Source organism: Zophobas morio, unplaced genomic scaffold (genome assembly GCF_036711695.1).
Source record: "Zophobas morio isolate AGI-343-1 ecotype UQ-CSIRO unplaced genomic scaffold, CSIRO_AGI_Zmor_V1 ptg000058l, whole genome shotgun sequence".
NCBI lineage: Eukaryota > Metazoa > Arthropoda > Insecta > Coleoptera > Tenebrionidae > Zophobas > Zophobas morio.
In genome coordinates, this window is record NW_026972163.1 from 2,964,675 (window position 1) to 2,978,630 (window position 13,956).

General features: G+C 31.3%; 1 protein-coding gene and 1 long non-coding RNA gene across 2 annotated transcripts; both read right to left on the bottom strand.

Moving 5' to 3' along the window:
* Positions 1-7,360: 7,360 nt before the first annotated feature.
* On the bottom strand, positions 7,361-11,068 carry LOC135143259 (uncharacterized). The gene is made up of 11 exons (XM_064075135.1): positions 10,045-11,068; positions 9,875-9,981; positions 9,765-9,815; positions 9,631-9,708; positions 9,502-9,570; positions 9,248-9,439; positions 9,123-9,188; positions 8,889-9,062; positions 8,526-8,753; positions 8,134-8,382; positions 7,361-7,758 (listed from the first exon to the last, which is right to left on the bottom strand). Exons 1-11 carry the CDS (start codon positions 10,866-10,868, stop codon positions 7,544-7,546), a joined length of 2,253 nt encoding a protein of 750 aa, XP_063931205.1. The 5' UTR covers positions 10,869-11,068; the 3' UTR covers positions 7,361-7,543.
* Positions 11,069-11,192: 124 nt separating this feature from the next.
* LOC135143260 (uncharacterized) lies at positions 11,193-12,725 on the bottom strand. Its single transcript, XR_010282719.1, has 3 exons — positions 12,664-12,725; positions 11,514-11,635; positions 11,193-11,461 (listed from the first exon to the last, which is right to left on the bottom strand). It is a non-coding gene; the product is annotated as an uncharacterized LOC135143260 (long non-coding RNA).
* Positions 12,726-13,956: the final 1,231 nt, after the last annotated feature.

Consider the following 13,956-nt stretch of genomic DNA (forward strand, 5'->3'; position numbering starts at 1 on the left):
ATAAAACATATTCTGATCCTGAGTCTTGAAAAGGCTCAGACTCAGAAACAAATGACAGCTCATTTTCGAAGTCGTCATCTTCAAAAACTTTCGATTCTATTTCGGCAACCTCAACTCCTTCACTAACATACCCTTTAAATTTTAGAATAATATAATGGAGTAATAATACAATTTGTGAGTTTTAATAAGTAGGTGTAAAATTAATAGTTTGTCCGAATTAATGTACAGGCCATGCCGTTTAAAAAAAAACACCAACATTTCGTTGTCAAACCAATGTTAACTAAACAGCTTTCACACATTGACATTAAAACATGAATGCCGTGCTGACTGAAGTGAAATTGACTTTGTAACGTGTTTTGTTTTGTACAACATACGCAATGGTGGCTTTTTAATTGAAGGGACAAATTATAGCACTACAAAAGTAAAGTATTGTACAAAGTGCTCAGTTTATGGAGGGTTGTAGCTAAATTTTAGAATATAAGAATAAATGCGTGATGAGTTAAGCTACAGAAAAGTTGCTAACTTTTTAGTTTTCAAAAATGTGGAAGAGAAAAATTATGAAAAATTTGTTTAATTTATTTAAACAAATTTAAATTTTTCATTTTCTCTCAAAAAACACATTAACATCTAATGCAGATTGCTTTTACTATCCCAACTACTTAAATATTGCAAGATACTTACCAATTTTGTTTTGAGTAGCCAAACTAACCAAAAACTTAGAGCGGTCCATGCTAGTATCTTGCACGTGCACTTCGATCACAAGAATTAAAATGATCTCATCAGAAGGCTGAGAAACAATAGCAAAATGGCAACGCAGCATGGTTGCATTTCACATGTGAAATATCTGCATTTTATACAGCCGGGCTTCGCATTTCATGTTGTATATCAATGGCTTCGTTAAAACAGCAAAGTAAGATTTTTGGTGTATGTAAATAATTTCTACCCCTCTCAAGTTGCTCCCACTAAACATTTTGCAATAAAGCGATATATTCGACTTATAAATCGGTATTGCATGTAGAAAGCCCGGGCTTCTGAGAGCCTGCATTACATACCGGGCTTCGTATCATCCGTCATACATGTATATATATATATATTCATCTAGGAAGCAGTTTCGCATAGGGTGCTCATGTGACAACAGCGCAATTCATGCCGTCTTGGTTTATATCTTAGCTACATCTCACCTGAAATGACAGTTTGGCCACTTGCTCAGTGATAGCAGCACGTAATTTTGCTAGCTTCGTTAAACACTGTTTTGACTAAATTGTAGAAAACTATGCATCATTGCAAGTGTTTACAGCCATTGTAGTTTGTAGAGGTCAGTCAAATTTTTATTTTTGTGTGAACAGTGTGGAATGGAACTTACTCGAAATCATAACAACACGATAAATGGATTTTTATCTACAATAATAAATATAAGTGAGTTTTCTAAATTGACAGTGGATATTGAGATATTATCAAGAAAGATTTGGTTTTCTCACCAGTTCAGTGCAAGTTTTATAAACGCGATGTTGTTAAACAAATGTTTTAATGTTTACTTGCTAAGGTTATACTTTCTAATTAGTAGGAAGAATTTACCATCCTTCAGCTTCCGCAGCAAATTCACTGGAGGAATACCAGTTAATAATCGAGACTGGGAGTGCTGCCAACATCTGAAACTGTGTTAGTACTTCTAAACCCTTGAAGAGAAAAATGGGCTGTAAAGACAGCATTTTCGGTTAAAACAAATTTCCTGTCCTTCAGATTCAATCGACAATTCACCAGGGGAATATCTCAACCAAAGTTGATTTTATCAAAAACTTTGAACCAGAAATAAAAAGTTGAGAGATGCTTTTAACCCTCTCTGTGAGAAACAGACAGTGAAGTTTTTCAATGTTAGTTAAGTTTTCTCAGTTGGTGGACTGACAAATAAATGTGTGGAAACTATTTGAAAAAATTAGATGAAAAAACAGTTTAAAATTTGTGTAAATGTAGAAGTTTGGTTGGAAACTATCTATAACAAACACATTTTCTGTTCATTATTTTTTGTAAATTGTACTCATTAAATGTGTTGTTAAACTTCCATATTTATAAAAATGTTTTTCTTACAATTCAGGAAATTTGGCACCTTCGTTATTTATGTAGTTTTTATAGTAAAAACATTTATTTATAACACATTTTGTATCTTTTTTTTAATTTTTTGTCTACTTTGAAACAAAATTATTATTTTATTTAGATGGAATCGCAGCATTAGAAAAAAGCGAAATCTTCCTGTGTGCCAAACTTCCCTCCTGTCAAGAGATGTTCGCGTAAATGCGCAAGTTCGGGAACCTTCTGAAAATATCAAAACATAATGTATTTTCAAAAAATTAAAAGGAATATGATTAGAGTCACTGATGTATAGGTTGTGCTTTAAGACTTTTTTTTATTTTTCTAATAAAGTTAATATAAATAGTCTGGAGCCGTATATTTTTTTAACCTCATCTCAAATACATATTGTGTAAAATTGTTTTTTTTTTTTGTATTTATTATAAATACATTTAGCATCATGTTTGCAAGATTTCGTCAGTTAGTAGAAGTTTAATGCAACTGAATAATTTAGTGTGTGCCAAATTTCTTGATTGGTAAAAAAAATTTCTATAAAGAGGCAACATTGGCAACTCCCTTATAATGAAAAATTAAAATTGAATGAAGTGGATGATTACTAGGCTTTTTTACTTTCCGAACGTAAGTGAAGGAATCCATCGGGCGGCTTACCAGTTTCATGTTTTCTTTACGTTTCATGACCCCCCAGAGTACAAAAAAAATAGTCTACCGTTTCTGTCTGTCCGTCTGTATCGATTTTGATTAGACAGATAATCTCCTAAACTACTGGATCGATTGTTGTCAAATTTTGTTTGTATATTACGAATATCATGTAAATGGTAAAACGCGAACCAAAATTTGGTTAACCATCCCCACCAACAATTTGATGACGTCTGCTCATTATGCTGCATAGTCAACATTACCAGAATTGTATGAAATGATATACTCTTGTATTTGTGGTTTACAAATCTTGAATTTGTGTATGATTAAACTTTGACTTTTTTTTTAAATTTTAATGAAGTATACTGTTATAAATAGCTTTTAGATGTTTTTGTCAATAAGTATGTAATTTCTATTAAAGTTGATATAAATAAATTTTACGAGTATATTTTTGGAACCTCAAATGGTGTGTAAAATTTCTTTTGGTTTTTTATTATGCATTTATTCTAAATAATTACATTAAGTTATTTTTTTAACATTTCGTCAATTAGCAGAAGTCTCATGGGCTTGAAAACCTTATGCGTGCCAAACTTCCTTATTGATGAGAAAAAAATTTGCAAATACGGAACTTTGGAAACTCCTAATAAATTAAAAAAAATCTTTTATTTTGTACCAGCCATTAAAAGTAGGTCGTTTGGCCTTATGTTTAGTAGATAAACAAGTCTTGTTTACCGGTAGATAAAGGAGTCTTTTATCTACAATTTATTTTGTTATTTGTTAAGATTACAAATTGAAACCAAAGTCAAACCAAGACAACACATGTATTAGCCAACACGTTTGCATTCGCCGATGCGCGACGCAGCGTATTAAAAATATTACGTACAGCACATTCGAACAGTTTTAAAGTTTTAGTTAAAATCTGGTAGAAAATAAAATAAAATATTACACTCGATGATAAAGAATGTTTATGTACTCGTGAAAAATAGTCCACTAGTGAATGATCACTTTTCTCTTGTAGATAATAAATAACATTTTTTTTTTCAAAAAAAGACTAAATGAATGGAATAATGTGGATAACTACTAGAACAATATCTTCCTAATTTTATTGGAGTGAACTAATATAAATACACGTTTTATTTCCATAAGATGTGTGATTACGATCAGGGTCATAAATTCAAAAAATTGGTCTAAAGAGTTTAGACAGTACTTCCCTCGCTCTTAGAACCGTGTCTCTATGTCTGTCATAGTTTCTTCTCATTACAGTTCTGTGACGGGCCATTTTAATAAAATCGCTTTCAGTCTGAAAGTCGCGGCTCGTTCTTAATTTGATCAAAAATAAATTGACTAATTCATAAATTTTTTTGAGTCACCCTGTATAAGCGAATTTAAAAAATATGAATCCAACCATAAATTACAAGTATAGTCTGATCATATTTTGCATATTTTCGAAAGGATTTATTTGGCAAAATTTTGACATGACGTAATCAATTTTTTGGGGTTGATAAACAATTGATCAAAAATTTACCATGCTTAGGATAACTTTAAAACATGTCCAAGATTTCAAAGCATTCGGTTCTGTAATTCCTGATTAAATCAATAAAATAAATTCACGCATTCATTAATTTTTTTGAGTCACCCTGTATATGCAAATCCAAAAAATATGAACGGAATGATAAATCACAAGTACAGACTCATTATATTTTGTACATTTTAGATAAAATGTATTCACCAAATTTGGGGTGACGTCATCAATTTTTTTAGGGGGGATGAGCAAATACATTTTGATAAAAAATTTGCCATGCTTATAATAACTTTAAAACATCTCCAAGATTTCAAAGCATTCGGTTCTGTAATTCCTGATTAAATCAATAAAATAAATTCACGCATTCATTAATTTTTTTGAGTCACCCTGTATATGCAAATCCAAAAAATATGACTGGAATGATAAATCACAAGTACAGACTCATCATATTTTCTACACAATAATTTGTGTTTATAAAAATCATTTGTCACGAAAAAATTTTCAGTATTTGAAAAAATCGAAAATCTTGGCTGTGCCAAACTTCTTCGCTGTTAGGAGAGATTCCCATAAATACGGAAGTTCGGCAACACCTCAAAACGTGATGTATGTATTTAAAAAAAATGAGAGAATGTGTACACTGGGGTAACTACTGCATAGATAATGCTTTTAGGCTTTTTTTTGATAACTTCTATTAAAGCTGATATAAACAGACTTTCGTCGTATATTTTTGTAAATTCATCTCAAGTGGTATCTAAAAATATTATTTCTTTATTATTTATTCTCAAAACTTAAAATAATGTTTTTATAACATGTCGTCAATTAGCAGAAGTCTCATGCGCGTCAATAATAAATTCTAGTGGCTGCCAAACTTCCTCATGGATGAGAAAAAAATCTATAAATACAGAATTCTGGCAACTGCCTAAAACATAAGATTTTTTTCTCAAAAATTTTGGAATTTTCTTTTGATACAATTACAGTTGTAATAAAAAAAATCTACGATAACTGACGTTTATTTATTCACTCTTTTTTGTCAAATTATAAACATGGACCACAGAATGGAAAAAATGTATTTATATATTTTCACTTCTCATTAGAATTTGAAAAAAAGTGATCCAACAGTTATCCACATGATTCCATCCATATTTTGCTTTTTTGAAAAAAATTGATTTTTATTTCTAGGAAGTTGGCAGAATTCCGTATTTACAGGAATTTTTCTCATCAATAAGGAAATTTGGCACACACAGTCAGGACCGTAAACGCCGTACTTGATTATGTAATGCTCGAACAGGTCGATTTTTTATTCAAGGGGTACGTATAACGTTGCTATGTTCGGGAGGTCATTTTCTACATTGATTGCGTTGGCTTGGCATTCTTAACGAGTAAGTAAAAAGTGGTGATAAGAGGTGATATTTTAAATGATTTTTCATATTACAATTTCTCAGGAACCAATCCACCGATTTTAAAAAATCAAACACTGTTAGAAGGAGAATTAACAGGGTTTCCCCACAAGATGCTCCATCTGTTTTGTTTTATTTGGGCCACCTTGTATATATTTTGTTTTATAGTAATCCAGTCCATCTGGCAACTTGTCAATTTCATGATTTCTCGACCTTTCATGACTCCTATAGTACGAAAAAGTGATCTCCTGTTTCAGTCTGTTAATTTTTTTTATCTTTTTGAAGAATAATTCTGTATTTATTTATATGTAAATTCACGAGTTGCCGAACTTCCACCTTTATAAACAAATTTTTTATGGATCAGGAAGTTTATCAGTTATCCGTTTTTGAAACCCTAAATTTTTCTAGTAGCCGACAAAATTTATAATCGCCTATTATTACATTATGTAAGTATTTTGTATATGTTTCACATTTCATTTTTGTAATTTAATCTTATTTTTAGGTGAAGCATCGCCAACCATGAAATACTGAAGACAATTCGTCAAAATTTGATCCAGGCTGAAGGGTGGGATCCAAAAAAATCGTTTTTTTTTAAAGCCACAAATAATTTTAGACAAATAAATTTCGTTTCGGAGAGATACCGAGTTTTACAGAATTTTCTTAATTTTTATTACATGCTAAAGGGCGACTGTATCACTATACACACATACATCGTGTTTTCCAGACATACACAGTTTTTTTTTGTTTAATATACTATTAACCATTATCATATTAACATTAAAATTTTGGGAAATAGTAAAAAGTTCAAGAATTTTAGAAAATATTTATATTGATTTTTTAACAAAAGGATACTTCTATAACAATATAAGCATTTGAAACTTACATACTAGTATGTTACAAATTATAATTTCATTTTAAACAGTAAACCATTACAATAAGAGATGTTATTTAATTTTTAAACAAGTATTCTTATGTAAACCTGAAAAACTCATAATCTGAAGTTCTCTGGATTATAATATTAATAACCTTTATTGACCTACAGTTCCTAGAACCAATTACAGAGCAATATTAATAATTATAAAATAAGCAAAAGAAACAAGATCGAACCGATGTTTTAAATATTAATTGAAAACAAAAACATAAATCAAATCTTAAGTAAGTAAATAATAATGTAATGTACCTACTTAACACAAAAAAAAACTAGAGATTTTAATTTAACATTTTCGTCGCTAATTTCCTAAAATTGATTTCATTAAGATAAAAGACATTCAATTCTTTAAACTTATTATTATACAACATACAGATTAAATTAATTGGGGAACTCAGTAATATATTTGTATGAGCTGCAGGAGAGTATAAAGACAATGCATCTCTACAACATAGCCGTCGAACATGAAATGAAATCTTTGCCAGTAGCTCAGCACAATCAATCTTAAAATGAACGATTTTATGAAACAACGTTATAATGGCGATCTGTCTTCTAATATCCAAAGATAACATTCCAAATTCAGCTAACAAAATGGAATTATCAATACCACGCTGCGGAGACATGTTTTTTGAACCAACAAAATTTGAGAAATCTTCTCTGAACTGCTTCAATAGCACTTATATAAATGAAATAAATTTCATGCCATATAATACATCCATATTGTAAACATGCAACAACATAAGAATTAAACAAAACCTTAATTGTTGAAATATTGTTAAACGACTTGCCTTGTCTTATTGTAAAGCCTAATAGTAAAAATGCTCTTTCTATTATATGATTAATATGATAGACAAACGTTAACTTACAATCCAAAAAGATACCTAAATCTTTGATGACGCTTTCTCTAATTAGTGTGATGTAAAAAAATGTAAAAGAAGAGAAACCATTGTAGAAGACATACTGAGACCTATGAGATTAACTGAGGACAAGTTTTCTTTTTATGTGCGTGAATTTTCTTCTTCTTATTTCGTGTTCCACTGTGTTTATAACGGATTCAACATTCATGTACCTTAACTTTGAATGCTGCTCCATTATCTCCATTGCTGCAACCACTGTTGGGGTTGTTAGAGAAGAAATGTATTGGCCAAAATGTTTTAGAACAATGGTTTTAAATGGTGATCGTAATTTTTCTAAAATCAAAAAAAGCAGTTTTGCACATAAATTTGTTTAAAATAGCACAAACCGATATTTTGTATAAAACGAGCAAAAAGATATTGTTAAATTAGGTTATCATAAATAAGAATTGGATGCTAAATTTTAGAACAATATATACCACAGCATTAGCAGAAAGCCTTGTATTAAGTAACTTCGACAAAAAAACAAACAGGAACAGCAAAAGAAGTTAATTTTTCTGTAGAAATGTAATACTGAACTGCGCGTCAAAGTTAGGGATATCGATATTATTTATTTTATACTTTTCCATATAATTACGTAGGCTTAAATTAAATTAATCAAAATATCCCTAACTTTTAACGCGCAGTTATGATAATACTTGGTACGGTTACCTTTCTGAGGCGAAAAATGTCCATAAGTCACGTTTCGCTGTTTTTTTTTAATTTGATTATTTACGTATGCATACAGCACTTTGTCCGTTCTATTTTGAAGTTCTGGATATTCACGCACAGCTTTTTGGCACGATTTAAATGTAGGTAAAGTTAACTGATCAATGAATTTCCCAAAAAGTTTTCTTACGATACATTTTTCTGGCGTAGTCCAGGCTTTCCTGGTAATTTTTCCAGGATTGTCTTCCAGTTCTAAAAAAACTCGAAGTAAATTTTATTCAAATTAGTGTGAAATGTGTTCTTATAATTTCTATTTGAAATTTAAGACGTAAAATAGCAGCTGCGTTTTTAAGTCTTTTGGCAAATTTTCGTTACTAAAACGTAAAAAGCCTTACCTTCTTTTTCAAGCTCGATTGAAATTCTGCTTTGTGATTGATTCCATTTGATCCACGCTCGGACTTGCTGTGCTGTTCTGTGTTTTAAATTAGGGTACAGATTTACTGCTTTCTGACATTCTTTAAGACTGGGCATACTTTCTTTTTTGAAATAATTTCTGAAAACAGTTCTAACAGTTACTTTTTCTGGCGTCGTCCATGTGTGTCTGATTCGCTTTTTCGATAAACCTTTAATCAAAAGTCACAACAATAATTTACAGCATTTTTAAAGTGTATGAGCAACACATACTAGATCGTAAATTTTCTTTGATTTCATTCAAAATTTAAATTGTTGGTCAATATTTCAAATAGTTAACAATATACCTTTTGTTGCTTTTTCAGTTTCAACTTCATGCTCAGAATGTTCAGACATGTCTGACTCATGATCGTAGTCAGACTCCGAGGATGAGGACAACTTATATCTACTCCTCTCTTTGAGAAAACTTGTCTCCTTTGTTTTTAATTCCAATGGTACCAATACCACTTTCAGTTCTTTGCCTAACAGAGAAAGAAACATACAAGTGAATGAATAGACGGGGATACATTCGAAACTTTTACCTTCGTTAAAATATTTTTCTGTAAATGTGAAAGGTTTTTTAAGAATATCATTTACTTCCGTATCTTCTAGAACGTAAAAAAAAAGGTAATAAAGAGTTTCTATGAAAATGTAATATTAAAGTTACGTTCATGTGTATCGCTGGTGTTTGACTGTAAAGAATGATTTGAAAATGATACGCTTTCCTGTGAAATTACAGTTTCCAAATATTGTCCTTCATTTCTGGTAATATGATCTATCCCTGTGTCAGATGCACCATTTTTGTTCTCGTTACATTCCACATGACTATCAGAAACTACGTGATTTTCGAACAGAGTGTCTAAAAAAAATTGTGATATGCATTACACATACGTATACGTAAGGAAATTGACAAAAAAAAACCTGCATCACCCGTAAGTAGCTGTGCTGAACTTTCCACGAAATTGCTCTCTGAATACTGTTCTACAACAACTACTTTTCCACAAGTAAGAATTTAATTCATTAACAATTTGATTTCATTTGAAGACTTACCTTCATTATCAAATAGGATTTCACTGGCGTTATAGTTATAACTGGAAACACTACAATTTTCATTGTCAATATATGTGTCTGGAAAAAGATAAGTATGTACAATGTTTGTTTTTATGTAGAAGATTACATCTTACCTGACTCCGAAAGAACAGCTGGTGATGCTCTTTCATTGTCAAAATGAGTGTCTAGAAAAAATAAGAACCACATATTGTATTTTTATCTAAGAAAATTACATTTTCCATACCTGACTCTGAAAGAACAGATGGTGATTTGTTTGTTTCTCCACTACCTATCAATGCGTTGTTCAACAGTTTTGACATGCGAGTTATTTCCTTTGTCACCACTGGCATCCTGTTGTATTATTTTTTAGCGTGTGACCCATTAGTTATAAAGCAAAATTACAAAGGTACTTACCGATAGTAGTTCTTGTGGATTTTTTCTTCATGTCCCAAATGGTTTGCCACATCTGATATTTGTTCATCTGTATATCCCATTGCGGCACAATAAGTGGCAATGTGCTTTCTTAACAGGGTAGCTCTTATTGTTTCTGGATGTGATAAACCGCAAGAACTAGAATAGTTTCGCATAAGTGTACATGCATCCAAATGCCTGAATTCCTGCTGGTCCTCCCCAGGCAGTCCAAAAATATAAGGATTTTCTTTTAAAACTCCAGCTTGCTCTCTGTGTTTCATAATCAAATTTAAACACTCTAAAGTTGTATGGTCTACCAGCATGCTTACAGATCTATTTAATTTCCCTCTGAGAAATATTAAACTGAATTCTTTTACAGCTTCTTGTTCTCTAATGTCAAGTGAGTTAAAGAGCATCTGGTCTCCCGCATAGTCAGCTTTTCTAATATTTTTAAGGTCACTTACTAACATCCGTTGACTCTCTCCAGGTCTTCGCCTATTAAAAACCTGAATGCATGTTAAAGTATATGAACACAGTTCCTTCCATGCTTTAGAAGAAAACTCCTTCTGCAGTAGCTTGGCATAAAAATTTCTCTTATCACAGAGAAAAGCGTAAAATTTTGATATGTCATTTGCAGTTGGTAGCTGTACTGGTTTACTTCTGTGAAGTTGCGACAAATTTTCGATAGCAGTTTTGTTAATATGTGTTCCATATTCTTCGTTTAGAACATGCATAAACTTTTTCCATGCTTGGATTTTCTTGTCGAGTTTGTTTTTAATTAAGTACGTTTTGGCATGCTTTCCGACTTTTTTCAGTAATGTGCCCATTGATAAGGCTACGGTCGGACACTGATAATTCCCATCGTTTTTTGAAATTTTTGAAATTGATTCCGCAGCTTGCAGACAAATTTCAAAGTTGATGGGGTTATATATCTCAATAAATTCTGAAATCTCACGATTTAAATTCTTTACAACATTTAAAAAGCGCCCAAGTTGTCTCAGATTAGCGCGTATTTCTTTGGCGTGGTGAGGAGCTTTTAATTTTTTACACAGTTTATTGCCGAATGATATAATTAAAGGATCCTTTCGGATCACGTCGTATACACTGTCCATTCTTAAGCGACTCATTATCGCGGTTAGTGTCTTCGACGCCGTACAGTGTATATCGTTGTTAATTCTGCGACCTAAGATTATACCAAGTCTATTGTTTTTCTGTTTGTATCCCTCTTGTTGACAGTTAGGGAAATGTTTCCTGAGAGAACATTTGGAATAATAACCCCTGCATCTGGGACACGGTATTAATCTCGGATTTTTACCTTCTTGTGCCCGTCGAACTGGAATGATATCGTTTTCATATGTATTATTTTCGTAGTTGCCTTTTTTTCTTATCAAGTCAATAATTTTTCGTCTTTCTTTAGAACCTAATAAATAATTTAAAATCTTAATATTATGTTTTGGCATAACTAATCTAACCTTTTGGAAGAGGCGTAAATTTAATGACTTCATCTTCGTCACCGTGTTGATTTTCCAGATGGCGGGCAATATTTAAAAATGTATTCTGGCAAAAAAAGCAACAGTTTTTCTTCCTATTTCCCCTACAAAAATAGAGAAATAAGGAGACAACTCTAGAGAAGTGATTTAGAGCTTTATTTTAAGATGAAAAAATTTATAATTGGTGGTCTGAAAGTTTGAAGGGATTTTTTTAAGCTTGATGTATTTTGAAAAAGCAGTCAGTGGCGTAGATTTTGAGGGATAAATTATTTTTTTTACTCGAAACTTATACGCCATCTTTTTTGGAAATAAATGTTACTGGCAGCTTTTTAAAAATACATTAAGCTTCAAATAAAGCCCTTCAAACATTAATCGAGTTTACGGAATTTCAAATCTTACGCTGACACGTTCAAAAGTTGTTTAAAAAATTGTTGTCCTTCCTTCAAGACCCTGTTATCTCGAAAATGGTTAAATTTTCTAACCCGCGATTATCGATTTTTTCCTCTTATTTCTATGACATCCTGTATAATAAATAAAATATGAACTAAAAACAAAGATTAACTGAAAGTAATCAGAACTAACTTGTATTTTTCTAAAACAGACATAAGAGAACCAGATAAATTTTCAAATTGTTATCATAACAGTAGTCTCAGGGAGTAGTAATCAAATAACTGAATTTTTTTATTTTTCACCTATCAATTATAAACTTATAATACCTTAGTAACAGCTGCTATCAACAGGCTCATAACGCCCTTGGCGTTATCAAGAAATTAGTTATGATTTTTTAACGCCCGCTAATTTAAATCTTCTTTGCCTTTGTGGCTTTTTTAACGATCTTTGAGGGAATTTCCATGTTTTAATTTAAAACTAACAAATGAATCTTACATTAAACAATTCTTAGCAACCCGTAGTTTTTATCTATGTAAACCATAGGTATGAACGCTATGTTCAGGCTTAGTAATTTCAAAATATATCAAAACGCGGTCTAAACTTATTTTAATTCTTGAAAAAAATGTGAAAAATAAAATGTTGTACGCACCACTAACGTTACTAGATCATAACACACACATTGTATATTATAACGCTCTAGGTACATAAAAACTATTGCATGTAAAAAAAATTGAAAACTTACTTTTTCTTTTCCATGGAGAAAATGATAGTTTGGATAAAATATCCTCCGTTATCCTTCTATACACCAAAATTGTTAACAAGCAACAACGGTAACTGACAAACTGCTGATCTGTTTTCCATAAGTTCTGTTCTGCTTCTGCGACGCCCTGAAGCCCAGCGAATGCACTGCACACATCACCTTTGACGCGCTTTGTAAAAATGATAGTTTCAGTGGAGCAACCGATTCTAAATAACAATAACAATAACACGTGCAGCGCGCACGGGAGCCAAAACATCCGCACGGGAACAAAGAGTGGTTTCAGAGAATCAGTTGGGCTATTTTTATGTTTTCGACTATTTTCATAAAAATTGATAATTTTTGAAAACAAGTTATATATCAATATGGTAACTATTCATTTTTTTGTGTTGTTTAACTTCCGTTTTTATGAGAACATATAATATAATTGGGAAATTTAGCTGTCGCAATATTTTTGTAAATTTAAATAGTAGTAAAAGTTTTTTCTAAATGGTGATGTTTTGAAACTGTTCTCGGTATTTACATGTAGTACATATTAAATTACAATAATCCCCATACTAGTTGACAATGAGTTTAGTATACTAAAATAGATACATTCTGTTTTTTGTAAAATTACTGGTGAAAATAATCACCCGCTTCATTCCATTCATTCTGACAGTTTTTTAGATGAAATTATGTTTTTCATATTTTTAGAGTTTTTAGATTTCCAGATTTACAGAATTTTTTCTCATCAATAAGGATGTTTGGCACCATTAGATTTGTCAAGTGAATAAAACTTCTGCTAATCGACGAAATGTTGCAAATATAAATTATTGTACTATTTAGTATACTTATACAATTAAGATAAGTTTACAAAACTATAAGGGTAGAGCCTGTTTTTATCAACTTCATTGAAAATTACTTAAAAAAATTGGTCGTCACTAAGTACAGTCGAACAAGTACAGCTTCCAAAAATGATCAAATTTGACTTCGAGAACTTTGTTATCATCACTCCTATGGGCTAAAATTAATATAAGCATGCGTGGATTGTTAAGGTATAGGTAAAGAAGAATAGTGTGTATATGTCTCTTATGAGTTTTTCTATATAAAATTTTTTTGATGACGTCAGCAACATTTTAGCAAAGACACGTATGTCAGTTTGAATAGGTGCAGTATAACACTATTTTAGTAACAGTACTGTTACCCTCAGATTTTCAAGGAAATGGGATGTGAATAAAACATGACACTTCACTGATTAATTATTTTGGGGTCACTTGATCACTTGATATTTCGACAGAA